Source organism: Zonotrichia albicollis, chromosome 21 (genome assembly GCF_047830755.1).
Source record: "Zonotrichia albicollis isolate bZonAlb1 chromosome 21, bZonAlb1.hap1, whole genome shotgun sequence".
Classification (NCBI taxonomy): Eukaryota; Metazoa; Chordata; class Aves; order Passeriformes; family Passerellidae; genus Zonotrichia; species Zonotrichia albicollis.
Window position 1 is genome coordinate 1,752,599 of NC_133839.1, and position 26,851 is coordinate 1,779,449.

Below are 26,851 nucleotides of genomic sequence, written 5' to 3' on the forward strand. Positions count from 1 at the left end.
TGAGCCACAGACCACAGGGATCTGTGGAAGGACACAGTTCCAGCTGCCTTATCCCAGCTGAGGCAAACGGGGCCGTCCTGGGAGGGAAATGCTGTGCAGAGGAGCCCTCATTGCCCTGACCCTCCCCACAACTGGCTCTGTGCTACACCCAGGCCTCAGTTTCCTTCAGGCAGTCCCACCAAAGGGTGCCTCTGCTAAATTTGGGGGCTCAGGGCTCTCTGGTGTCCGAGCAGGACCTGGAAGGGCCATGGCCCCAGGAGCAGCTGCTCTCACGTGGCTCCCCTCAGGTCCTTGGGCACATCAGCCCAGCCCTGTTTGGCTTCAGGGCCGTGCTCTGCTGAGAGTGAAATGTGCTGTTTGCTCCTGACTGAGAGAGGCACCAAGTGTCTCCTTCTGACTTCTGATAGACAAATCTGCTGTGGGGAAGCGTGGCTAGAGTACACACACACCCCTGTTTGATCTGCTTTTGACAGGTTTTTATTTGCCTGTGGCCCTTGCAGTGGCTCTGGCACCCACAGGGAGTTGCCAGGCTGGTGTGGGGACTGTGGGGCTCCAGCCCAGCCACCGCTGCCTGGCTGGAGGCTGTTTGTCAAATGACATCACCTCTTCTGCCAGCACCTTCCTGGTGCCTTCTCAAAGGAAAGCATCTTGACTCAGGGTTAAAAAAGCGAGTCTCATTTCCCAGAACTCAGTTTCTGCTCTGTGAGGTCACCCCAGTCCCAGGATGGGAGGTGCAGGCGGTGGCTCTGAGCTTGTCCTATGTCCCCAGGGAGCTGCTCCACTTGCTCCTGCCCCGTGTCCCTCTGCCAGGCCTTCCCTGGGTCCTGCTGTGACTTGTCCCAGCACAGACCAGCTCCAGCCCTCCCCTCCACTGATTCCAGCAGGACTGGAGGAGTTTGGGCCATTTGACGCTTCTCTGCCCATGGCAGCTTTCAGGGGGGGTGGAGGTGCCTTGGGCCACCCATTCCCAGATGTGTTTTGGGAGCTCCCTCGCCCCCCTGGAGGCCCAGGCCGTGCTGGAGCCCTGTCCCTGTGCATGGAGCCCACCTGGGCTGTGCCAGGCTGTGCTCTGGGCATGGGCACAGCAGCAGCACTGGCTGCTCTCCTGCACTGCACCCTCCCCAGGCTCAGATGGCTCTCCAGGGGCTGCTCCTGTCCCTGCAGGGGCTGGGACACAGGGCAAGGGTGGCAGCTGGGGCTGGTGCTGCCCCTGTGCCACAGCAATGCTGCTTTGGCACCCAGGCTGGGTGTGCAGAGGGTCCTTGCTCAGGGCTGGGGTCTGCAGCAGCCTGGGAAGCTGCACCTCCCTCCCAGGGTACCCACACAGCCAGAGCAGCAGGGCGCCCCTGGCCTTGGGAAAGGACTTGGGAAAGGACCCAGCAGCCACAGCAATAAAACAAACCCAGAGGTGACATTTTCACCTTTGCCAGGGTGCACTGCAGCGTGGGGAAGAGTTCTGGCTGGAACCTGAGGAGTCTCCAGCCCAGGCCAGACACCTCAGCTCGCACTGGGCAGGGAATGGGTGTCAGGGTCCCCTCAAGCTGTGTCAGAGGGGGATCCAGCAGCATTTCTGCATGGGGGGTGATCCCAGAAAGGATTCTGTGTGGCCACAGGGTGGTGTGCCAGCAATGCACACTGCTGAGTGCCAGGGCAAAGGCCACAACAAGGTTTGTTCCAGGACTTGGTGGCCCTGGGCACAACAGGTGACTCCTGTGCACCAAGCACGAGTCCTGGGAGGGGTCACGGGGTGGTCCTGGCTGCCAGAGCTCCCCACACCCCAGCACCCCAGCAGGGCAGCACAGCCCATGCCACTGCTCAATGGTGTGCCACCCCTGTGTCCCCACAACCCCAGGGAAGCTGCCTTACCTTGGAGGAGCAGAGCTGGCACACACTGACCACTGGTTTGTCCCCAAGGCAGCAGCAAAACCGGCAAAGCCCCTTGCAGGTGGGGATGTGCCCTCGGGGAGATGTCCCCCTGTGTCACACAGCACCCCAGGGCCAGGCTGGTGCTGCTTTGGGTGCAGGGCTGGGCAGCAGCAAAGGGCTCCGTGCTGTGCAGCGAGGCTGAGGGATGTGATCATCTGTTTGATCTTCCTTGGGGCTGATGAGCCCCTTCCTGAGTTTATTAATTAGCTGTGGGAGTGTCCAAAGGCACCATCAGTCCCCAAAACCACTCTGTGAGTGTCCCCTCCTGACTCAGAGGCTTTGCTGCCTGTCCTGCTCCTCTCCTGTCCCTCAGCTGCTGCAGCAGCCACTGACTCCATGCAGCTCCCACCCCACAGCCCCTCCCAGCCCCAGTGACCCTGCTGCTGCTGACACCCCTCTGGGGACAGCAGGGCACACAACACCCCTGGCCTGTGCACTCAGGGTCACTGGGGGCATGTGGCACAACCACAGCAAGAGGGGGATGAGCTCACACTGCTGTGAGTCAGGGGTGACAGGGGCAGGCGCTGCCACCCCCAGGTGACGTTTGTGTCCTTGGCTCAGAGAGAGGCTCCAAGAGGAATAACCTGAGCACCTGGAGCAGGTGACAGCAAGCCCTGGGAGCATCCCAACGTGAAACAGGAGCTGAAGAGCACCTGTGGGGCAGGTCCAGAGCCACCTCAGGGTGTGCAGGAACCACAGATCCTCCTGAGCTGGAGGGACCATCCAGGGCATCTCCCGGCCCTGCACAGACACCCCAACAGTGCCACCCTGGCTACCCCCGTGACACTGGCACTCCCCACACTGGTCTGCATTCCCACAGGGAATATTGAATTCCTCCTGTTCTCTGGGGGTCTGGGGACAGTGCTGCAGCCCGAGGTGGGGCTCAGTGGGACCCCCCCTTCAGAACCAGCATCAGCCCTGCATGCTCCTGCCTCCCCACACCCCCAACTCCATGTTTAGGAAATGGAGTGAAACACAAAGAAAAATCATATTCCTGTTCAAAAATACACACACCAGTGATCTCAACATGACCTCACAAACCCTGTCAGAGCAGTGAAGGTGTGAAGTGCTCAGGGAGGTGAGGGGACAGATGGAAATCCATGAGCCAGCTGCTGGGCAGGCCAGGGCAGGAGTCTGAGCTGTACCCGGAGATCTACAGCAAGCACCCACCCTCCAGGCAGCAGTTTGAGGTACAACAGCTTTCTAGGCAAGAAGAATTTATAAATAAACTCAATCCTTCAAGCCATTTTAATTCTAAAATAAAATAAGTGTCACGCCCAGCCGCGCTCACAGCACAGGACAGGGCAGGGCTGAGGGGGCACGAACAGGGATGTGCAGGGATGTGTGGAGAACGTGATGCTCTGCAGCACGGCCGCGAGCGGGGCACGGCCCTGTCTCGCCTGTCACCGGCCCCTCCGCACCGGGACAGCGCCGGGAGCGGCCCCGGGGAGCGGCCCCGGGCTCAGTTCACGCGGCAGGCCCGGATCATGAGCAGCTGCAGCAGGATGAACACGGGCGACATGATGAGCCCGTACCAGAGCTCCCGCGTGTGCTCCACCAGCTTCTGGCACAGCAGCATCTCGAACACGAACTTGAGGCTGAGGATGGTGAGGATCCAGAAGAGCCGCAGCACCGCCAGCCGCTTCTCGCCGTCCTGGAACAGCCGCACGGACACGATGGTGGTGAAGTAGGTGCTGAGCCCGTCGGCGGCGAAGAAGGGCACGAACACGATCCACCAGGAGAGCGCGGAGGCCGCGCCGTCCACCTTGAGCACGAGCAGCACAGAGAAGGCGAGCAGGGCCAGTCCGTGCAGGAAGATCTCGAAGGTGGCGAAGCCGAGCCACTGCACGAGCTCGCGCAGGGAGAACAGCATCGTCCGCGCTGGGTAACGGCACCGACACCGGCACCGGCACCGACACTCCTCAAACCGGCACCGGCCCGGCACCGACAGTCCTTAAACCGGCACCGCCACCGGCACCGACACTCCTCAACCCGGCAACGACACCGGCACCGGCCCGGCGCGATACCGGCACCAGCACAAGTTCTCAAGCCGGCACCGACACCGGCCCTTAACCCAGCACCGGCCCGGCCCCGGCCGCGGCCCGGCCCCGGCACCAGCCCTGGCCCAGCCAGGGACCAGGTCCAGCCCGGCCCGGACACCGACACCGGTCCCCGTCCCAAGCCCTGAACCTGAACCGGCACCGGTACCGGCACCAGGCCCGGCCTGGCCCGGCCCAGCGGCGCGGGGCGATGGCGTCACGGTGAGAGGCGACAGGCGGGTGACGTCATCATGCGGAGATACGGTGAGCGGGGAGCCTCGGCCCGTCTGCCTCGATGATGACGTCAGCGGGGACTGTCGCGAAGTGGTGACGTCAGAGGCGGCATGGGGCCCGTCCATGGTGAGTCCCGCGGAGCCGCCGGGCCGGGCCCCGGGGCTGGGGGTGCTCAGCTGGAGAGGGGAAACCCCGGGAGAGCTGGAGAGGCGCTGGGGACCGGGGATGGAGGGACAGGACACAGGGAATGGCTCCCAGTGCCAGAGGGCAGGGCTGGATGGGATATTGGGAATTGGGAATTGTTCCCTGGCTGGGTGGGCAGGCCCTGGCACAGGGTGCCCAGAGCAGCTGTGGCTGCCCCTGGATCCCTGGCAGTGCCCAAGGCCAGGCTGGACAGGGCTGGGAGCAGCCTGGGACAGTGGGAGGTGTCCCTGCCATGGCAGGGCTGGCACTGGGTGGGCTTTAAGGTCTCTTTTAACCCAAACCAGTCTGGGATTCTGCGATTCTATTTCACATTATTATGATTTAATTTAATATTATTCTGTGGGCACATGGTGATGGCAGCTGTTTGCAACTCAGACAGGTGCCAGGGCTGGATCCCCTCTGGGCTGGCCCCCTGCTCTGCCAGAGTCTGGCTGAGAGCTCGGTGTCTGTGTCTGTCACTGAGCCTCCCGGCCCTGCCCCAGGGGAGGGAGGGTTCCCAGGGCACACAGGAAGGTTACACCAGGACTGGGGAACATCCCACCCAGGGCTGTGCTCACCCTGTGCTGCTGAGGGCAGTTCAGCAGGGCAGGATCTGAGTTTTGGTCACTCCCCTGGCTTGGCATGGGGACAAGGAGCACAGTAGTGTCCCTGCTTATTCTATGGGCTGGGACATGGGATCCCTCCCTCAGTGCTGCACAGGGGTGGGAAGAGAGCCTGGCAGCTTTGACTCGCTCTGCTGAATGCCAGCTGCTCACCATGCCTGTGCTGGCTGGGTGCTGTGCCAGCCCCTGGGGGTCGGTGCTGCTCAGCCCAGCCCTGCCCAGCCCCTGTCCCTTCCCTCCTGTGACTTCCCTGCTGTTGTCTCCTGCAGATGGCAGAAAAGGGACTCCTGGTGCTCTTTGGCAGCCAGACTGGCACAGCTCAGGACACGGCGGAGAGGGTGGGCAGAGAGGCCCAGAGACGGCACCTGCGCTGCCGGGTGCAGGCCCTGGACAGCTGTGACCTGGTGAGTGTGGGACACGGGGCTGCTGTGACCTGGTGAGTGTGGGTGTGGGACGCGGGGCTGCTGGGGCACTGCCACTCTGTGCCAACCCCATGGGCACAGACACCTCCCACAGCACCACGGAACCATGGCACAAGCTGAGTTGGAAGCAACCCATCAGGATCATGGAGTCAGCTCCTGGCCCTGCCCAGGACACCCCAACCATCCCACCCTGTCCCTGAGAGCGTTGTCCAAATGCTGTTGGACTCAGACAGGCTTGGTGCTGCTTGCTCCAAGCCCTGTCCAGCCTGGCCTTGGACACTTCCCAGGATCCAGGGGCAGCCACAATTTCTCTGGGCAACCTGTTCTAGAACCTCATCACCCTCACAGGGAAGAATTTCTTCCTAATATCTGGCCTAAACATGCCCTCCTTCAGCTTATGGACTCTCCCCCTTGTCCTGTCCCTCTATGCCTTGTCCCCAGTCCCTCTCCAGCTCTTCTGGAACCCCTTTAGGCACTGGCAGGGGCCCTGAGTCTCCCTGGAGCCCTCTCTTCCCCAGGCTGAACACCCTGAGCTGTTCCATCCTGGCTCCAGAGCAGTTTGGAGGCTGCTGACCTGACTGTGCTGTGTTTGTACCCTCAGGCCAACCTCATCCATGAGCCCTTGGTGGTGTTTGTGTGTGCAACCACAGGCCAGGGAGACCCACCTGACAACATGAAGGTAGGAGCTGCTCCTGTCCTGTTGCTGTGTGTTCCTGCTGCAGGGCTCTCTCTGCTGGGGCAGTTTGGGCTTGTTCTTGCTGGGGGAGCTTTGCAGCAGCACCAGGCACATGCCAGGGAACAGGAGCAGGGGCATTTGAGCAGAAAGCCGTGCTCCCCACTCGGCTGGGCTGGGTGGGCAGGGAGCAGGGCCAGGCAGGCAGGAGGTGCCTAGCAGCAGCAGCACTGGCTGCATGTGCCTGTTGTAGATGTTCTGGCGGTTCCTGTTCCGGAAGAGCCTCCCTGGCAGCGCCCTGTGCCAGCTGGACTACGCCGTGCTGGGCCTCGGGGACTCCTCCTACCCCAAGTAAGCAGCCCCAGGAAGCTGCAGGGGAGAGCAGAGTGGCTGGAGAGCCAAGGGGGTAAGGGGAGACAGAGTCTGATTCTGGAGCAGCACTCAAACAAAATGTAACTCCCACCAGCCTTAAAAACCCTTCCCCTGCTGTGTCCCACCTCACCCCCAGGAATTAGGCTGCTGCCCTTTTCTTTCCTCCCAAGCTCACTAAGGATGCTTTGGTGGGTCAGACATCATGTGTCAGTCTTTTATCACAGCTGTGTGCCAAGGCAACAGGGGACATCAAACAGAGGTGGCAGCCAGCCATGCTGGTCCCAAGTCTCTCCCAGAGAGGTTCCTGTGTCTCAAAGAGCTCTAGTGGGAGGGATGGGTGTGCCTGAGCTCTGTGAGGCACTGAGGGGCTTGAGGGAAGGAAATGTTCCATGGCCCAGGGCACAAGCTGTCTTGAAGGGAACCTGGATCTCGCCTTGTCCTGTTTCAGGGCTGGGCACAGCCTGTGAGGGCCAGCAAGTGGCACTTAGCTGGTTCTGTGAGCTGGCACAGGCTGGGCAGGACAATGGGCCAGGTCACAGCGCTGGCTCTGCATGTGTGCTGCTCTGGTGGCCCTGACAGTGTGTGCTGGTGCTGTGGCAGTGCCTGCTGTGCTGCTGGAGCAGCCCTGCCCTGTGTTGTTCTCTGCTCAGGTTTAATTTCATTGCAAAGAAGCTGCACAAACGGCTGCTCCAGCTCGGGGCCAACCCGCTGCTGCCCGTGGCCCTGGGAGATGACCAGCATGACCTGGGGTAAGAGCCCAGAGGAGGGGTGGTGGGAGGGCCCCAGGGTGCCCTGCAGCTCTGTCCTGGGGCTGATGGCAGGGCTGTGTGCTGCTCCCACCATGGGGCTGCTCCTGCAGCTCTCTGGGAATGTGCTGATCCCTGCTCATAACCCTCCTGTGCCAGCACCTGGGCCACCTGCTGCTCCAGGGTGTCCCATGGTCCCCAGAACATGGCCATGACCCCTGGCTCAGCCCCTGCCCTGTGCAGAGCAGGGCATGGCTGTGCCACACAGCCCTGTACCTGCAGGCATTGCAGCAGCCTCAGCTGTGCCCACCTGGCACGGGGCAAAGGCTGTGGATGGCTCAGGGACACGGTGACCCAGTGCTGCTCAGGGGCTGGAGATCCTGTTCAGGGCTCAGTGGTTGGGCCCTGGAGAGCAACTGAGTGCATGGAGTGGCTGAGATTTCAAGTCTGGTGTTTCTTCCCAGACCCAAAGTTGGAAGGGAATGGCCTGGGGTGACTGTGGGAGTGGTTGTTTGGCATGGGCAGGGGTAGCAGGGCTGGACCCTGAAGGGATGATGTTGCTGCAGCCTCAGTTTCCCTCTTGCAGGCCAGATGCAGTGGTTGATCCCTGGCTTGTGGCCTTGTGGGAGAAGATCCTTGCCTTGTATCCTCTCCCTCCTGGCCTTGAGATCATCAGTCCCGACATGCGGTGAGTGCACAGGGTGAGCAGGGCTGCTGGGCTGCCTGGGGTGAAAGACTCTGCTGCCTTGGCTCTTCTCCAGAGTGGAGATGGGCTCTGCTTGGAGCAGGAACGCTCCCCATACAGCTTCTGGTATCCCCAGTGTCACTTGTGCTTTGGCCACAGGTGGCCCATCTCTCTCTGGATGGGTGTCCCCTTTTCCCCTGGGGATTGTGACTGTTCTGCCCATCTGTCTGTCCTGATGTGCCTCTGGCCCTGGCAGAGAGTGTGTGTGTGCCCTGCATGCTCAGGAGCCTTGGCATCTCCTCCTGGTGGTCTCCATTGCATTCCCTTACACAGGCCAGCTCCAGGGGATGGGGACACTGGCTGGTGGGACACTCCAGGCCTCTCCCTGCCTCTCATCTTGCAGCAGCAGAGGAGCTGTGGCATGGAGGTAACCCTGCTGCATTGCATTGCTGTCGTTCCCACAGCCTGCCCCCCAAATACACACTGCACTACCTGCCTGAGGACTGCCCAGAGCCTGAGGGTGCCCTGCTGCAGTCAGCACCCCCCCGGGGGGCTCCCTGTGAGCTGCAGCCCTTCCCTGCCCGCGTGGTGTCCAACCAGAGGCTCACAGCACCTGCCCATTTCCAGGATGTCCGGCTCATCGAGTTTGACATCGCGGGCTCAGGGATCACGTGAGCATTTTCCTGACTCCCCCAAGCTCTGTTGTGTGGGACCAGGTGTCCTGGAGCCTGCCCTGCTCTTCTGCTGCCCTTCCTCACTGAGATCTGAGGCTGCAGTCTTGTGGTCGTGGTCCCTGCTGCAGTGGGGGTCCTGCCCATGGGCCAGCTCCCTTTGCCTGGTGCTGGCACTGGGAATTTGCCTCCCCGGGTGCTGCTGGGGGTGGCCATGCTGTGGCTCTGCCCCCTGGCTGTGCTTGGCAGCTCCCCCTGCATCCCCAGGTTCAGTGCAGGGGACGTGGTGATGATCCAGCCCCAGAACTGCCCTGAAGATGTGCAGCAGTTCTGCCAGCTGCTGCGCCTGGAGCCACACAGACGCTTTGTGCTGCAGCCCACGGAGCCTGGTAGGTGCTGCCTGCTGCTCCTTCCCCTTCCTGCTGAGACAGGGCATCCCCTGAGCTCTGGCCCAGCCTGGAGCTCTGCTCTTCCTTTGCTGTAGACCTGGTTGGGAGTGCTGGATGGACACAGGACTTCTGCCTGTCCTTCCCTCCAGTGCTGTGTGTGTGCATCCTGTGCAGAGCCAGTGGGACAGGAGGAATCCAGCAGTGCCAGGCTCCACCTGAGCCTTGTGCCTTGGCAGCCCCAGCACAGAGTGGGGAGGATCCTGCAGCCCCCTCAGCCCCAGGCCCACACTGGGAATCTTGTGCTTCCTTGCCTGGGGTGTGCAGGTCTTCTCACTGTCTGTCTGTGCCCCAGGGACCTCCTGAGGGGCTCCTGCAGCCATAAACCAGCACAAGCAACCGGAGGAGTCCCTTGGAGACCCCCCAGAGCTCTTGGTACCTGCATGGAGCAGGGAGCATTTTTCTCCAGGCTCCTGAGTGCCCATTCCACCTCCAACTTCCCTGTATCTGTCCATGCTGGAGCTTCTGCCTGGCAGGCAAACCCAAGAGAAATTCAGGCTGTTCCTCACACCCTTGGGAGAGACGTGGGAGACACAGACATGCCTGACACATGACACTGCTGGTTATTTCCTCTGCATTGTGTGCAGGCAGGGTGGGAGTCATGTGGATAAGACATTACCCCAAAGCGTCTGCCAAAAGTGAGGGATGGCTGAACATTGCAGACTTACTCTGTTGCAAACCTGTGGGCTTGAAAAGCAAGCTGGGGAGAGCAGGGGCTGGGGGCCCACGGTGGGAGCAGGGACAGGGGAGTTGGCTCCAGTAGCAGTGGGTGCTGCAGGCAGCAGGACTGGCCCTGAGCTGTCCCCCCTGCCTTGCCTTGCAGGCACACCCCTCCCTCCCCTGCTGCCACAGCCCTGCAGCATCCAGTACCTGGTGACACACTACCTGGACATCTCCTGTGTGCCACGGCGCTCCTTCTTCGAGCTGCTGGCCTCCTTCTCAACCAACGAGCTGGAGCGGGAGAAGCTGCAGGAGTTCAGCTCGGCCCAGGGCCAGGAGGAGCTGTACAGCTACTGCAACCAGCCCCGCAGGACCACGCTGGAGGTGGGGCTGCCCCTTGGGCTCTGCTGGGGCTGAGGGCACCCAGGGCACCATCAGCCATGCTGTCTTGGCTAAGGAGTGTAATCTCCTTCACGCACTTTCTGGTCTTCATGGGTTTCCAACGGTGGTTAAGACCAGCTCAAGATCCTTGTGGGATCTTGAGGTGGGCTCTGTGCTGCTCTGGGGGGCACAGGGCAGTGGCACAGGGTGGTTGGTGCTCAGAGGTGCCCGTGTGGTGCCTTTGGCCGAGGGCAGCGTGGTACAGCTGTGTGGGACAGCCTCTTGGCAGCCTGAGGGCAGGTAGGCTGCTTCTGGGGTCAGGCCTCACCCTCTTGGCCTTGCAGGTCCTGTGGGATTTCCCTCACAGCACATGTGCCATCCCAGCTGATTACCTGCTCGACCTCATCCCTCGCATCAGGCCCCGTGCCTTCTCCATCGCCTCCTCCCTGCTGGTAAGAGCTCAGCCCTTCTGGCCTCATTTCAGACTCTGAACAGAGGGTCTGGCAGGGCCTGCACTGACTGCTGGTGCAGGTGTGCCCTGGAGCCTCCACAGCCTGCCCAAATCCCTGCTCTGCACTGAGCCTGCAGCAGCCTGATGTGCTGGATGCAAACTTGAGGGCTAGGCCAACCTTCAGACAGGAGACTTGCTCTCCTGCAGCCCTGCAAGTGCCAGGACTGTCCCAGCCCAGCTCAGAGATCTGGTGTCACTGTCCCTGGGAGCAGTGGGATGCAGTGCCACCGGAGTGTCCCGGGAGCTGGGCACGGGGAGTGCTGCTCCCTGCTCCTGCCAGGAGGTGGCAGAGGGACCGGCCCGGCTGCCTGCGGACCCAGCCCCTGCATGGCTGGATTTGTGCTCCATGGGAGCAAATTGGGCTGGACAGTGACCATCGCTGTTGCCAGCTGTGCAGAGCATTCCTGTGGCAGTGGTTCCCCAGGAAAGCCCCCTTCCCTGTTGGAAAGGTTTTGTGCAGGGGTGTGCTCCATTGTTAGTGGCTGTGCCAGACTGGGATGTGTGTTCCAGGCAGCCTGGTGGGAGCTGGGCACAGGCTCTGTCCCTGCAGGAGGGGTGTCCTGTCCGTGGGGAGCTGGGCACAGGCTCTGTCCCTGCAGGAGGGACAGGGTGTCCTGTCCCTAGGGAGCTGGGCACAGGCTCTGTCCCTGCAGAAGGGGTGTCCTGTCCCTGGGGAGCTGTCCATGGGGTGTGTGCTCATGGCTCTGTGTGCCACAGGCCCATCCTGAGCGGATGCAGATCCTCGTGGCCGTGGTGCGGTACAAGACGCGGCTCAGCAAACCCCGCCTTGGGCTCTGCTCCACCTGGCTGGCTTCTCTCAACCCTGAGCAGGGTAAGTGCTTGGACTCTGAGGGAATCCTGAGTGCTTCCCACAGCACCCAGGGCTCATCCCTCGGGGTGTGATGGAGCTGTGTGGGTGCTGACCATGTGCAGGAGCTGCCTGGCTGGAGCACCAGCTCCATGGGGAGCACACTGGCTTGGCAGGATGGTCCTGCTGTCCTTCCTCACTGCCCCCTCCTCATCAGAGCACACAGAGAGCTGTGCCTCTCCAGCTTACCCTGACCTCCCAGCTGCTCAACCCTGCTGTTCCACTGTGGGCTGCTCCTGGTGTCTGCTGGGCACCTCCAGTCCCATAGCCACAGCTCTGGGAAGGCTGGTCCCTTCCACAGAATCACAGAAAAAGCTGAATTGCAAGGGACCCGTAAAGATCTTCAAGTCCCACCCCTGGCCCTGCACAAACACCTCAACAATCCCACCCTGTGCATCCCTAAGAGCCTTGTCCAAATGCTCCTGGAGCTCTGGCAGCCTTGGGGCCTCCCTTACATCCAGCCAGGCTGGGATCTCTGCTTGCCTTCACCACTGTGTTCCCTGGCACAGGCTGTGTGAGGAGAGGGCTGTCCTGCAGCCTCTGTGCTCGGGAGCTCTTGCCTTGCTCTGGGCTTCACTCAGCTTCTTGCAGAGGCAGTGCTGAGACAGCTGAAGGGCTTTTCACACACACAGTGTGCCCTCAGTGCCAGGGGCTGATGAGCCAGCTCTGCCTGTGTCTTTGGAGCTCCCTGGAAGAGCTGGGTGCCCACTCACCCTCTGTAGGCAGGCACAGGGCACTGGTGGTGGAGTGATGCTTGTCAGTCTGTCTGTCCCACAGGTGATGTCCGGGTGCCTCTTTGGGTGAAGAAAGGAGGAATGAAGTTCCCAGCTGACCCTGGCACCCCTGTGATCATGATTGGCCCTGGCACAGGGGTGGCACCCTTCCGAGCAGCGATACAGGAGCGGGTGGCGCTGGGGCGCCGAGGTGAGGGATGGTCCTGGGAGCCACTCAGGATGCCCCTTGCACAGACAGATGGAAGGATGGACTGGGGGCTCCTGAGGGTTCCACTGGGTCAGCCTTTGCTGTGTTGAGCAGAAGCAGGCTGAGCTCTGGGGCAGGTGAGGCCCAGAGGCTGTGTGCAGCCTGTGGGGTCATTCACAGGCTGTGCTGCAGGGCACCTCCTTGGGTTGGGTCAGGCTCTGCAGAGGCTCTCTGAGAGTGAACACAGGTTACTGGGCTCAGCTGCTGCTGCAGTGTGACCCATCCTCATTCCCTTGGCTCAGGCAACAGGCAGCCCTGGAGGACATGTTCTGCCCTCCTCCTTTTTCAGCAGACAGGGGGCTCTGGTTGCCACAGGTCACTGGTGGCTCTGCAGGCCAGGGCTGTCAGGCAGGTGGCACCAGCAGTGCCCAGCATTGGGTACTCCCAGCACAGCCCTGTGCTCTGCTCCTGCAGGGAACTGCCTCTTCTTCGGCTGCCGACACCAATCCAAGGACTTCTACTGCCAGGCAGAGTGGGAAGAGCTGGTCACAAAGGGCTTCCTGACACTCTTCACAGCCTTCTCCAGGGACCAGGTCAGTGCCCAGAAGAGGAGGGTGGATACAAGAGCATCTCAGGCAGTGCTGATGGGACTCTGCCAGGGCACGACCTGTGAGGGATCTGGTGAGGTGGCACAGTGTGCTGCACCTCCTTCCCCCACACAGCTCAGTGCTGGCTGAGATCCCCTTCTGCCCTGCAGAGGTGTGTCTGGCTAAGTTGGGCTGGAGGGGTTACTGGGACAAGGCTGGAGAACAGCAGAGCAGATAAGGCATTAACCAGCTTTGTTTGGCTGGGCCACGTGAGTGATAAAAGGCTCCCAAGCCTCTTGGAGGGTCACCAGGCAATAACTCATTGGTTAAATACCCCTCTTGATGGTGTCCCTCTGAGCCCTGGCTACAGCTGAGGAGCTTGGTCTCTGTGCCAGCTCTCTCTGAGTCCCAGATTCACAGAGAAAAGCTCCCCATGGGTATGAGCACACCCACAGCTCAGCCCCTCACTTTGCTTCCTGCTTTCCCAGGCAGTGTCTCTGGTGGGCAGCCCTTGTCCCCCCTTGGGGCTGCAGTGCTGCCAGAGAGGCTTCCTGAGCTGGGGATGTGTTTCACTGCCTTCCTCTGTCCCTTGATGGTACCAAAAGCTCAGCCTGGTTTTGGAACAGAGATGCGATAAAAAGGGAATGGCAATCTCTGGAGCTCAGCTGCACCAGCCCAAGCCCTTTCTCATGGCTGTGTGCATGTGTTGACATGAATTCATTGTTTTTTATCCACTCACTTGTAAGGCAGGAGCTGGGTGCTTCTGTGCAGGCTTTCCAAGTCTGTGAGGAACAGGAGCAGCACTGCAGAGGGTGCTGAATGACCAGTGAAGCGGCACCTGCTGCTCTCTGAATCTGGAGAGCAGCCAGAGCCACCTTCTGCTCTAGTTGACTGTGGAGGGGCAGGAATTCCACTGGAGTGTCCCCTCTCTCCTGCTCCACCAGCCAAAGCAGTTTGTCACCAGAGTCCTCTGCCCCCAGGGCAGAGTGGGAGCACAGCCACATCCCACAGCCAGGTGGGATGAGCCACACTGGGCTCATTGTGCCTTTGGCTTCAGGAGATACCACAGCCTTTAACTCATCACAAAGTTTGTTGTCAAAGACCCAGGTGAGGGCTGGGATGTTCCATAGCTGAGCAGAATTTTGCTCCTCTCTCTGAAGTCCTTTTGCAGGTGCCCCCTGTCCCAGCACATCCACCTGCAGTGCAGACTGGTCCCAGCCAGATGGGACCAACCTGGGCATTGTGACCCCACTTTGAGCTCCTCAGATGGTGCCCTGGGAGCCCAGCCTGGCTGGCAGGGCTCTGGCAGCACTGGGCTCGTTGCTGCTGAGTTGAGGCTGTGCTGGTGCTGCTGAGGGCACTGCCCAGTCAGGGCTGGCACAGCCAGGGCACCTGTGGGCCCCACAGTGCCCAGCTCCTGGGACAGCCTGGCCTTGGGCTGCTTAGGGCTGTTCCACACACATCCCCAGCCTGCAGGAGCTGAGCCCCAGCCAGAGGGGGCCTGGGGAGGAGGCTGTGCCCATGGCCCTGTGAGGGGAAGAGGCTGTGCCCATGGCCCAGTTAGGAGGGCATGGGGAGGAGGCTGTGCCCATGGCTCAATATGGGGGTGTGGGGAGGAGGCTGTGCCCATGGCCCTGTGAGGGAAGGTGGCTGTGCCTATGGCCCTGTGAGGAGAGGAGGCTGTGCCCATGGCCCTGTGAGGGAAGGAGGCTGTGCCCATGGCCCAGCATGGGGAGGAGGCTGTGCCCATGGCCCTTTGAGGGGGGTGAGGGAAGGAGGCTGTGCCCATGGCCCAGTGAGAGGAGGGCATGGGGAGGAGGCTGTGCCCATGACCCTGTGAGGGGGGCATGGGGAGGGGGCTGCGCCCATGGCCCAGTGAGAGGGGTCCTGGGGAGGGGGCTGTGCCCATGGCCCTGTGAGGGAAGGAGGCTGTGCCCATGGCCCAGCTCACCCTGCAGGATGGGGCGTGGGGGACGCCCAGCACAGGGCCTGGCCTCCGTCACAGTGTCACCTTTGTCACGGGAGCCCTCTGGGCCAGCAGTGAGTGCAGGCACGTTGGCAATGGTGCTCTCTTGGGCAGGAGCCAGGGCTGGAGGCAGTTGCTTGGATTCTTGAAGTCTTGTGGATTAACCCTTTAGGAGCTCTCCTTGGCTGGGCTGTACTGTGCACAGAGCCAGTCCCCATCCAGTCCCTAAGCACAGTACAGGGGCAGGGACTGGGACTGAGCTGTCCCCCCAAGCTTTCTGCCCTTCCAAGCTGTTTCAGGTCTCCAGCAGTCAGGGGTGCACGGAAGGGTCTCTGTCCTGGAGCAGACTTGGCACACAAGGGCCACAGAGCCTCCTCTGCCCATGCTGGGAGAAGAGGGCAGGAGGGAAGCCCTGACCAGTGGACACCCAAAGGATTTGGGGGCTGCTTCGGGCCTGGTGTTCCCCCCTGAAGCTCCTGCTGCTGCACCCATCTCCCACCAGCCCAACCCAGTGCAGACATCGGGTGTGGGGCTCCTCTTCCCCACACTGGTCATTGATCCAACTGCTTCTCCCAGTGCCTCCTGTGCTGCCCTGAGCTCCTGGAAACAGCCCCTGAGAATGGTCCTGAGAGCAGGAGCTGGGGCTGCTCCAGGCTCAGTGCCTTGTTTCCCTGCAGGAGGAGAAGGTTTATGTCCAGCACCGCATCCGGGAGAATGGGAAGCTGCTGTGGGAGCTGCTGACCACTGAGAATGCTCATATCTACCTGGCTGGGTGAGTGAGAGCTCTCTGTGCAGGGCTTGAGGGAGCAGGGCTGCACATTTCTGCTTCTTCACCCAGCTGGAGGCTTTTACTCGGCTCAGCCCCCTGTTGCAGAGGGGCAGCTCATTCCTGCTCTCTGTCCTGCTCCAGGAGCCCTGGGCTGGGAGGGACATTTGTCACCTACCGCATGCTCCCCTTAGGAGGGCACAGCTGGAACTGGTAAAGCTTCTCCAGCCAATGCCACCTGCCCAACCCTCCCCCTGCCCAGCCTCTGACCCACAGCACATCCACACACAGCAGAGGCTTGGTCCCTGCACAGCCCTCTCCTCTGGACAAAAGGCTTGTGTGGCACCTGTAGCCACTTGTGTGGGCAGGATCCCCAGTGCTGCTGGGGCTCAGGAGCAGCTTTGGGAGCCTTGGCACACTCTCTGGCTCTTTGCACCCAGAGCTGCCTCCCGGGGCAGGGAGCAGCCCTGTTGCACCACAGCCAGTGTCCCTGCACAGCTCAGCCCCTCTCAGGTATTGTCTAGGGCTGGTTGCACGTCTGGAGGGTGGGTCTGGCTTTGGGGTCAGAGTGCTGGCAGCTCTGCTCTGAGCTCTCAGAGCCCTGCTGTGCAGGGAGGGGCTGCTCCCCGTGCCCAGGGCGAGCCTCGGGCAGTGCTCTGTGCTGCTGGGCCGGGCAGAGCCCGCCCATGGCGTTTGCTGTGCCCCCTGTGACCTGGGGAGGGCGGGCCTGGGCCCGGCTGTCACACAGCAGCGAGTGCAGGAGGTTCTTTCCTGCCTGTCCTTCAGGAGAGCAGGAGCTGCCCTGGTGCCTGGCAGGGCAGGACTGGCCTCGCTGCATTCCTGGGACAAGGAGATTGGTGTTTACTTCCCAGGAAGTGGAGGCCAGGCCACCCCACTGTGTCCTTCACTGCTGCAGCACAGGGCTTCCTGGAGCCTCACCCCAAACTGGGCATTCCTGCCCTTGGCTCTGGGCTTTGGAGCACTTGGGACTTGGGGATGTGCCTCCATCTACAGCCCAAACACTGAGATTATTGAGCTGTTGGGTCATGGCTTTATTCTCTCCTCCCATTCTCTTTCCTGCCTTTTGGTGCTGATGAAGATCCCCAAAGAGGATCAGTTTCTTGGAAAGAGCAGGGCCTGCACAGCTGTCCCCATGGCAGATTTTGTGTGGCCATAGGATGGTATTTTGGACATCAGAGTTGCTCTGAGACTCCTCTTGTTGGCAGCTTTGTCCTGCTGTGGGGTGTCCCTGAGCCTCCATCAGGCAGGTGGGATCCAGAGCCTTGGGATCACTGCACAAGTGACATTGTGCTGATTGCAGAGGATACTGTTCCTCCTTTCCTGAACAGCCCAAACCCTGTAGAAAAGCTTCCAGGATCACCATGCCCCCCAAGCTCACAGACTGAACTGTCAGTGAGCTGCAGGCAGGAAAGCGCAGGTGGGTGATCCTGTTTGCCCCCAAATTCACAGTCTCAGCCAGGCTGGGAGAAAGCTGGGGGAAGTGACTCCTGAGCTGTGTGACCCTGAGCAGCAGCCCTGGGCCATGGGACACTTTTCTGCCTTCCCTTCTGGGGCCAGGGGGCTCTGGGGAGTCACAGCTGCATCTGCTCTATGATTGTTCCTCACTTGTCCCACTCAGGGGCAAAAAGGTTGAAAATGTCTCTTTTTCTGAAAAAAAAAAAAATTAGCTATTTGACATGTTTTCCATCACAAAGCCCAGCTCCATTATCTTGTACTTGCATATCAGTGCCTGACTCAGAAACAATGCGACTCTTCCAAAAAAAGAAGACCTCCTTTCTGGGTATTTTGGGATGTTAATCAGCTTCAAACGCAAGTCAGAATTCTGCCTTGTTCTTGGGAAACAGCAAGGACGTTGCCAGATGCTCCTGCCAATTGGAGCAGGCTGGGAAATTTTTTATTAGATGGTTTTTTTTGTCGCACAGGCAGTTCATCAAATGAAATTCTCTCCAGGAAAAATAAAAAGTCAGAATTTCTGATTTCCCATAAGAAATAATTGTGCTTGAAAGTGCTGAGTTCTGTTTGGGTATTTTCTACACAGGGGCTTGATGTTTTCTCCAGCATTTCTCTGATTTTGAGGTTTGAACTGGCTTTGGTCCCAAATGTCACTATCAAACCAATCATTCTGGATTTCTTGAGAGCAGGCAGCAGCAGGACAGGAGCGGCTGCTCTGCCCAGCTGAGGATCAGACATGTTTGACATTGAGTGATTCCAGAGATGAAAGGACAGGTTCCTGCCCTCCTGCTGATAAATTCCAACCCGTGCATGTTGCCTATGTCTCTCTAATGAGGATGCTGGCAGATGCAGCTGTGTAGGGCTAGTGTTTGGGCTCCTGACCTGTGGTGCTCCTTCCCTGGGCTCTGGGGCTCATGGCCATGATTTTGCCTTCACATGCCTGTGCAGAGGAGCCCTGTGGATAACAGCCCTGCTCTCGAGGGAGTGCTAGGAGCTGCCTCTCAGGCCTGTCATTTACCCTGTGGCAGGACAAGGCAGGTTCCCACTGCCCTGTGGTGGGCTTGGCCACAGGGACTGCTGATTGCTGATCCTGGAGCACTGGGGCTGCTGCTCTGCCCCCTGTGCTCCTGCTCACCCTCCACTGTGTCCTGCTCTCTCCCCAGGAATGCCAAGCAGATGCCAGCAGCAGTGGCTGAGGCCCTGCAGTCGGTGCTGCAGCAGGAGGGTGGCCTGTCCCCCTTGGAAGCAGAGGAGCATTTCACAGCCCTGGAACGGTCCCGGCGCTTCCAGTCTGAAACCTGGTCCTGAGCCTGGCTCCTGCCTCCCTCCCACTGCCTGAATAAAGGAGCCAGCAAAGGGATCTGCCTCTTGTATCTTGCTTGGGCTGGATTTACCCAACAGCCCCTCCCTGACAGCAGCAGGGCCATGGCAGTGGGGGGACCCCATCTCCTGGGGGCTTTGGCTCCCCGTGCCCACACCCCAGCAGAGCAGGGGCCAGAGGTCTCTTGGGGGGTTCTGCTGGTTGGCTTCAGTGTGGGGCTGATCTGCCCCACATTCCCCAGCCCTGGGATCCCTGTGTGGGGTGGGTGGCACCCAAGGGTGTTGCTGGAAGTGGCAGTGGCCACTGTTTGTGGCAGGGCCAGAGGAAGGGAAGTATTGCATGGGAGTCTCTCCACCCCAGCATTACTCAGCAGCGCTTGCTGCAGGAGGAGGCTGCCTGGACAGACCTGTTCCCCCTGCTTCCAGTGGCCAAGGCCAGCAGGCACAGGCACAGGAGGAAGCCTTGATGCCTCTGTCTCTGCTGCCAGTTCATCATCCTCAGCCTGCTGAGTCTGAGCTCCAAGTTCCTGCTGAGTTATCCCTTTCCCTGAGTGCCTGCTCAGCTGCATCTCTCCTCCACCCCATCCTGGGAGCTGCTTCCAGCCCTTTCCCTGCAGCCTCGAGGCTGTGCACCCTCCTGGCCCTGTCCGTGCCCCAGTGGGACCAGTGCCACCACCTTCCTCCCCCAGTTCAGGGAACTGGGTGCCACTGCGTAAATAGCAATTAGGAGCAGGGCATGAGTCAGCAGGGACATTCCCTGGGAGCAGGCTGGGACAGGAAGGGACAGCTGTGCCACGCCATGCCTGTGACCCAGCCACCCTCCCATGGTGGAGTCATGGGATCCTGCAGGGCTGGGCAGTGCCTGGGGCATTGCTGGAGCTGTGGTACTGCAGTGAGGGGGAACAGGGGCATCTGGGGGCTCCCCACCCCACTGCTCTGAGCAGCTCTTGTGCTTGCACACCCTGGCTGGGCTGTGTCCCCATGTGCCAGGGACAGTGGGGCCACTGCAGAGCTGCTGCATGGCAGCATGGCAGTCACCACCCTGGTGCCACCATCCCCTCATCTGGGGCGCTGTCCCGGTGGGAAACCTGGAAGGAAACTTCCAGGCCCTGCAGGCTGCTTGTGGGACATGACAAGGAGAGGTGGCCCTGCACAGGGACCAGTGTGGGGGACAGGGGGTTGGACTGGGGCAGCACAGGGCCTGCTCTGGGAACTGTCCTGGGGCAGTGCTGGGGTCTGAGCTGGGGGACTGCACTGGAGGAGCACAGGGCCATGTTGTGAAGCTGTACTGGAGGAGCACAGGGCTATGTTGGGAGGCTGTACTGGAGGAGCACAGGGCCGTGCTGTGGGGCTGCACTGGAGGAGCACAGGGCCGTGTTGGGAGGATGCACTGGAGGAGCACAGGGCCGTGTTGGGAGGCTGCACTGGAGGAGCACAGGGCCGTGTTGGGAGGATGTACTGGAGGAGCACAGGGCCGTGCTGCCGTGCCCCAGGGTCAGGGGTGTGGGCAGCACTGGCCGCAGAGGTGACTCCGCTGGTGCTGGGCGCGGAGGAGAGGCGGCCGTGGGCCCAGCTCCTCCCCAGCCCCGGCGGGAGCTGATTGGCGCAGGCACGGCTCCTGCCCCGGGCTCCCTGCATTTGAGCCGCTTCCAGAAGCTGACAAACCAGACTGGTTACAGCCCGGCTCGGCCTCGGCCCTGCCTGGCCCACGGCGGGAGGCAGCTGCCTGCGCGGGTGCCCGCCACGCCTGCTCCCTTCTGGCACAGCGGGCAGCGCCCAGCTCGGTGCCCTCTCCTCCGGACCGTGGCGGGTCAGTACTGCATTGCTGCTGGGGAGGAGGAAGAGGAGGAGGAGGAAAAGGCTGTTGGATGCTCACGGTGCTGCCCCTCTTGGGGTGGCCTCGGTGAGGGTGATGGGGCTGCACCCGGCGCTGGAGGCTCCTGACCCAGCGCTCTGGGAGGGCGCCCCAAAGCGCCCCGGAGGGATGTCGGGACTCTGTGCGGACACTGCTGCCTCCAAACCCTTCGGGCAGCCCTGCTGAAGGATTCTTCTGCCCTGGAGCAGCACCCACGTCCCACACCCAGCCCCGAGGGGACCCGGCGGGCGGGAGCCGAGCGGGGTGGCTGCTCTGGCCGCCCCAATGGAGCCGGCGGCGGGCGAGGGGGCACAGCCTGGGCCGGTGCCGGCCGCCGGTGGGGAAGGCTGTGCCGGGCAGCGGGACCAGAGCGAGACCGCGGGGCCGGGGGACCCCGGGGAGCCGCTCCAACGCTGTGGAGAGGAATCTGCTGCTGCCTGGAGATGCTGGGAGCTGCCACGGACGGAGGATGCCAGGGAGCCGCTCCTGCCCGGGCATGAGCAGCCGCCTGCCCTCGGTGCCTCCCTGCCTGCGGGGCAGGACCCTCCCCGCGGGGAGAGCCCTCGGCCCGGCTCCCAAAGCGTCTCCAGCTCCATCCTGAGCCTCTTCGGCGAGGCAGAGAAGGCCCCGAGCGGCGGCGGGGCGGGGGCAGCGGAGCCGTGCCCGGTGCTGGCGGGCGGCGAGGACGAGTGCCCGATCTGCACGGAGCCCTACGACGAGCAGCGGCACAAGGCGGCCGTGCTGAACTGCAGCCACGGGCTGTGCCGGGCCTGCCTGCGCGCCATCATGGACACGGCCACGGGCGCCGAGCTGGGCCGCGTGCGCTGCCCCATCTGCCGCCAGAAGACGCCCATGCTGGAGTGGGAGATCTGCAAGCTGCAGGAGGAGCTGCTCCTGCTGCACGCCCAGCCCGGCTACCCCGCAGCCCTGGCCACCCCCCGGCCCCCTGCCCTGCCGCCCCGGCGCCCGGGCCTGGCCGGCGCCCTCGAGCATCGCTTCCAGGTGCGCTTCCACACGAGCCGCATGTTCGGCTGCCTGCCCTGCGTGCGGTACCCGCCCTGCCTCATCCGCGCCCTGGCCCGGCTGGAGCGGCGCTGCCGCTGCTGCTACCTCCTGCTGCTGACGCTGCTGCTGGCCGCAGAGATGCTCAGCCTGCTCCTCATTTTCCTCCCCATCCTGCTCATGGTGATGCTCTTCCTCATCCTCGACAAATAGCACTGGCTTTGTGCCCTCGGGCTGAGCGTGCGTGGGGAAGGAGCCCGGCTCCGGCTCTGCCCGCGGCCGCGGTGCCAGCGGGGAGCAGGCCTGTGACCCTGGTGCCCGGGACACCTGGCACTGCCCGTGAGCCCGGGCAGGGGGAGGCAGCGCAGGAGCAGGAACAGGAGCAGAGGGAGGCGACCCTGGAGCTGGGCATGACCTGCACCGCGGTGACATCGCTGCCGCAGCCAGGGGGCGGATGGAGTGGGGCACATCCCTGCCTGGGGCTGGGCACCAGAGAGGCTCTGTGGGCAGAGCAGAGCTGTGCCACGGGCTGTGCCATTGCTGTGCCATTGCTGTGCCATGGGCTGTGCCACGGGCTGTGTCATTGCTGTGCCACCTGCACCTAGGACAAACGGGCTGGGATCCCCCAGCGTGCACTGAAAATACAACCTGTGTTTGTCCCACAGCTGTGTCCAGCTGAGTTCAGTGCTCGGTCTCAGCATGTCCCCTTGGGGCCTGGCAGTGCCACAAGGAGGGAATGGGCACAGCCAGTGCCCCCACCTACAAGGGGAGCGTGCTCCACCATGGCACCTCCCAGCCCCTGCCGAGCCGTGCCAGCCCGTGCTCAGCCCGTGCCCTTCGGGGAGATAAGTGAGCAAACACGGCTCACTCAGTGCCACACACGGGTGGAGGAGCCTGTGCTGAGTAGCACTGGGGCTGTGCCCACACGGGCCCTGCCATGGAGCGGGAGTGTCCCAGGGCTGAGCAGGGTCTGGGCTCTGCCTTTGCCAGCCTCACGTGGGGGCCACACGCCAGCCTGGGGATGGCTCGGTCACAGTGTGGCTGCTCTGCACCCTTGTTCCTCCCCAAGGGGACAGGGATGGGGATCTTCCCAGGCTTTCAGCCACCTTGGGGCTGGTGGTGGGTGGAAGGGAGCTGTCAGACCCTCGAGGTCCTGCCAGGATTCCATTTCAGGGGTGCTGACAGCCACCCCCACAGGCTGGAATGTGCAGCGGTCTGTTTGTCATTCTGGCCTCCTGTGGGTGTCCTGCCAAGGCTCTGTGCTGACCCCGTGCCAGTTCCCCCCTCCCTGTGCTGTCCCCCCTCTCTGTCCCCTCAGCCCAGCCCTTCTGGGGGCTGGTGACACTGCTGTGCCCTGTCCTGCCTGCCTGTGCTGGGCTTGTGCAACCATCCCCTGTCCTGGCTTTGCCCTTCTGCCCTGAAAACACCCTTGGGCACCTCCCCAGGTCTGTGGGAGACAGGGTGCCAACCCCCCCTCCTCTTGCCCTTCCTCCTGCCCAGAAACTGAGGGGTTGAGCAGCCAGTGAGCACTGCTATGCCCACAGAGAACCCCTGTCCTTGTGCCCAGGTGGGCAGAGATTGGGGCTCTGGGCTTTGCTAGGACACTGCTGCCACTGAGCATCAGTGCTGCCAGGGGCTGCTCTGGCAAAGTGCTGAGGCACAGGGTAGGAGCAGGGCACCCCAAAACAGGTCAGGTCAGCAGGCAGAAGCAGGTGGGTCCCCCAGCCCTGGTGGCACCAAGGAATATTTATTTATACCAAGTGGAGCAGCTCCATCAGGAGAAGTGCCAGTTCAGCCCTGGCTGGGGCGTTTCTGGCTCCATGGAGCCTGTGGGGAGGGGCAGCTCAGACACCTGGGGGCCCTGTCCCCATGTGAGGGCCCTGTCACCATGTGGGGGCCCTGTCACCATGTGGGGGCCCTGTCTTCATGTGGGGGCCTGTCACCATGTGGGGGCCTGTCACCGTGTGAGGGCCCTGTCACCATGTGGGGGCCCTGTCACCATGTGGGGGCCCTGTCTTCATGTGGGGGCCTGTCACCGTGTGGGGGCCCTGTCCCTATGTGGGGGCCCTGTCACCGTGTGGGGCCCTGTCTTCATGTGGGGGCCCTGTCACCGTGTGGGGGCCCTGTCACCATGTGGGGGCCCTGTCTTCATGTGGGGCCCTCTCACCGTGTGGGGCCCTGTCACCGTGGGGGGGCCCTGTCACCATATGGGGGCCTCATGCCCCTGCCCTACATTGTGTGGGGATGTTGGGGTGAACCAGGCCAGAGCTGCCCCCATGGGACACCCCCAGCCCTGTTGTGCTCCCTGGGCCAGCTGTTGGCACCTCTGGGTGCTGAAAGCTGAAGGGCACCTCCATCCCCCCCAGAATGGGGTCCCTGGGGGCTGTGGGGTGGGATGGAACCTGTGGGCCATGTGGAGCCTGGCTTCAGTATCCATTCCCAGAGCTGGGTTATGTTTGGCAGCCTGGGATAATGGTGAGGAGGGGGCTGGCAGGGCTGACCCAGGGCTGATGCAGGGCTCCTGCCACCGGCACAGCTTCCAGCACAGCCCCCCAAACCTACCTAACCTTCCCACCTGCAGCCCTGTCCCCTCTCCCAAGCCCCTGACACCCCATTGCACCACCCCAAATGCTCCATGGCATCCCCAGCTGGCACCAGGTGATGTGGTGTCCCCAGAGCAGTGACCTGGCTGTCCCCATCCTACAGGGCCCTGCCCATTCTCTCCTGGCTTCTCCCACTGCAGCCCGGCGTGTCCCTGCTCTGGCCAGAGGCATCCCTGTCCCAACTGCACCACGGGGAGCAGCAGCTTCCCTCCTGCACTATGCCCCTCCTCTGGGGATGCGTCCCCTCGCTGTGTCCCTTGGGAGTGTGACCAGAGTTCCAGCAGCCCCGGGGCCAGCACGGGGAGGGGACACGGAGCTGGCAGAGAGCAGGAGCCCGCGGCCAGCCCTCTCCTGGACTGACCCCAAGGGAGCTCCCGAGCTCAGCGGTGCCTGCCCAGGGCCAGCCTTGCCCTGGGGACCGTCACAGCCGCCACCATGGCCGTGTCACTGCCGCCACCATGGCCCTGTCACAGCCGCCACCATCACCCTGTCACTGCCGCCACCATGGCCGTGTCACCGCGGGATGCGCTATGAGAGCTCGGCACGGATCTCAGCATGGAGCTCCCTGGGCTGGAGTGGCGCCCGGGGCCAGGACCGCCTGGGGACCTTTGGGGCTCCGTGTCCCCAAGGAAGGCACGGCCCTGGTGCTCAGCAAGGTCCCTGCACTCCCCAGGGCCTGGCACAGCCTCGCTCGCCTGTTGGTATCCAGGGCCAGCTGCTCCTGCTGTGCCACCCATGGGGCAGGATGGGGGTGCTGGGGACACGCCATGGGGACCAACAGGGCACTGCCAGCGCTGCCACCATCCCTGCAGGAGCAGAACAGCCCCAGGCACCGCCAGCCTGACTGCAGGAGCTGCTTCTCACAGAGTCACAGAATGCTCTGGGTTAGAAAGAACCCATCAGGATCATCCAGTCCAACTCCTGGCCATGCACAGACACCCCAACAATCCCATCCTGTGCCTGAGAGCATTGTCCAAATGCTTCTTAACTCTGGGGAGAATGACTGGCAAACACCCCACCCCAAACCCATGCCAGAGGCTGAGCCCAAACCAGGCCGAGCCCAAACCAGCCCAATCCTGGCCCTTCCCACCTAAAATGAGGACATTTGGGATAAGGATCACCCCCAGGAGCAATTTAACTCCCCACATCTCTTCTCCTACCATGAGCCAAACTGGACCCTGGGAGAGCCCAGAGCTTTATCCCAGCCTGGGACAGATGTTACAACAAAGAGGAGATTTTAGAACCAGCTCACCTGGGAACATCTGGGGACATCTCTGCTCTCATGTGGCCAAACCTCCTCCTGCAGCAATTCCCTGGCCATGCTTAATAAGCAGCTGATAGGACTTAGAGATCTTCAAAAACTTAGCATGGAGTAACAAAGCTCAGAATGGCCATGGGAACATTTTAGGGGATGTGAAAGACTTTTATTTCACCTGCATCTGTGACACAAGGGCTGGCACCAGCCCATGTCCCTCTCCTCTGCAGCAAACCTGCCCCCTCTTCCAGCAAGTGCTTATTCGAGGTTAATAGGGCAGGAGAAATGGGTTCTCACCCAGAACTTGCTCCTGAAAGGCCCTATTTCTTCCTTAATTGCAACTCAAAATCAAATTAGCAGTTTTAAATTTACTCTGTGCCCAAGAGGTGCCACGAGTGTAGGGGAGAACACATTGTACCCTTTGTCCTTATGTAATAAAAAGGGTAAATTCCTACTGAGGGCAAAATTGCTGCCACCTCTGCTCTGGCTGGCCCACAGCTTCAGTGTCTGTGGGGACAGAATGCTCAGCTGGATTTAATATGAGCTTTTGGGGTGTCAGAGTTCTTTATCCTCGATTTGGCCTGAGCCTCTGGGCTGATGGAGATGCATATCCTGGATGTGGAGCTGCCCCAGCTCCCCCAGCAGCTGCATGATTTGGCTCAGTGTGGGGCTGCTGTGACCACCAGGAGACCCCACACTGTGCCAAGGCTGCACGAAGGATGGAGGAATGTGGGTGCAGGGTGGGGATGTTGGTGAAGGCAGGGAGACAGGACACAGCTGCAGCATCCTCGGGGATGAGGGTGGCACTGGCTGCGTTATTGGTGCTGTGGTTCAGCACCCATGGGCTGGGAGGTGTTCTGTTCTCCAGGCACTGAAACCCTGCTGGGATGGGAACCAGCACACCAGGAAAAAGGGTCTGCAGCCACCCTTGCACCCTCCTGGATGTGCTGCTGCTTTGGAAGCAGATGCTCCACCTTGGCCCAGAGCTGAGGGCAGAGACAGTGACTGCTCCTGGAGAAGGGAAATTTGGGGGCTGGCACTGGCACACAGTGCCTCTGGGCCCACCCCAGCCTGTGCCCACACCAGCCAGGGTGTACAGCTTGCCCTGGGAGCTGCCTTGTCCTGAGGTCATCATCCCAGCTGCTTCTGCTGCAGGTTCCTGGCTCTCCCAGCTGTGGAGCTGCCATCCCAGTGACCCCGGGGTCCTTTGGGGCACACAGTGGGGTCCATGTGCTGGTGCTGCCAGCCCCAGGGCAGCTCCTGCCTGCTGTGGGAATGGTGTAGAGGGGAGTCCATGAGTGCAGCTGCCTCAGCAGAACAGGGGAACCCAGCATTGCCCATGTCCCTCCTAGCTCCCTTCAACAGCAGGTCCCACCAAATGGCACATCCTCCCTCCAGTATCCCACATCACCTGGGGAGAAAGGGGACATCCAGCGGGTGTTTGAGGGCTCTTGCTGTGGCTGGGCAGGTCCCCCAAGGTGCCCAGGAGAGGACACAACTCCATCAGAGCAGAAAGCCAGGCTGGGGGAGGAGGTGCCAGCCCAGGGGAAAGCTGTAACCCGGGTTTGGCCCAGCCTGTCCCACAGGGGGAGCAGGGCCAGGGCACATCCCGGTGTCACCCCCCTCCCGCCCCCGCGACGCGGCCCCGGATTCCAGCTCAGCC

The 26,851-nt window shown here is 61.8% G+C and overlaps 3 protein-coding genes across 3 annotated transcripts; 2 read left to right on the top strand and 1 right to left on the bottom strand.

Annotated features, from left to right (window-relative positions):
- Window positions 1-3,151: 3,151 nt before the first annotated feature.
- Window positions 3,152-3,799, bottom strand: TMEM203 (transmembrane protein 203). The gene has a single exon (XM_005491835.4). It carries the CDS (start codon window positions 3,797-3,799, stop codon window positions 3,389-3,391), a length of 411 nt encoding a protein of 136 aa, XP_005491892.1. The 3' UTR covers window positions 3,152-3,388.
- Window positions 3,800-4,191: 392 nt separating this feature from the next.
- Window positions 4,192-18,513, top strand: NDOR1 (NADPH dependent diflavin oxidoreductase 1). Its single transcript, XM_026796371.2, has 15 exons — window positions 4,192-4,325; window positions 5,275-5,409; window positions 6,029-6,106; window positions 6,354-6,451; window positions 7,123-7,221; window positions 7,805-7,906; window positions 8,368-8,574; window positions 8,842-8,963; window positions 9,844-10,064; window positions 10,406-10,513; window positions 11,290-11,404; window positions 12,218-12,364; window positions 12,836-12,954; window positions 15,592-15,686; window positions 18,317-18,513. Exons 1-15 carry the CDS (start codon window positions 4,323-4,325, stop codon window positions 18,459-18,461), a joined length of 1,794 nt encoding a protein of 597 aa, XP_026652172.2. The 5' UTR covers window positions 4,192-4,322; the 3' UTR covers window positions 18,462-18,513.
- Window positions 18,514-18,654: 141 nt separating this feature from the next.
- LOC141731358 (ring finger protein-like) lies at window positions 18,655-21,987 on the top strand. Its single transcript, XM_074556153.1, has one exon. It carries the CDS (start codon window positions 20,614-20,616, stop codon window positions 21,541-21,543), a length of 930 nt encoding a protein of 309 aa, XP_074412254.1. The 5' UTR covers window positions 18,655-20,613; the 3' UTR covers window positions 21,544-21,987.
- Window positions 21,988-26,851: the final 4,864 nt, after the last annotated feature.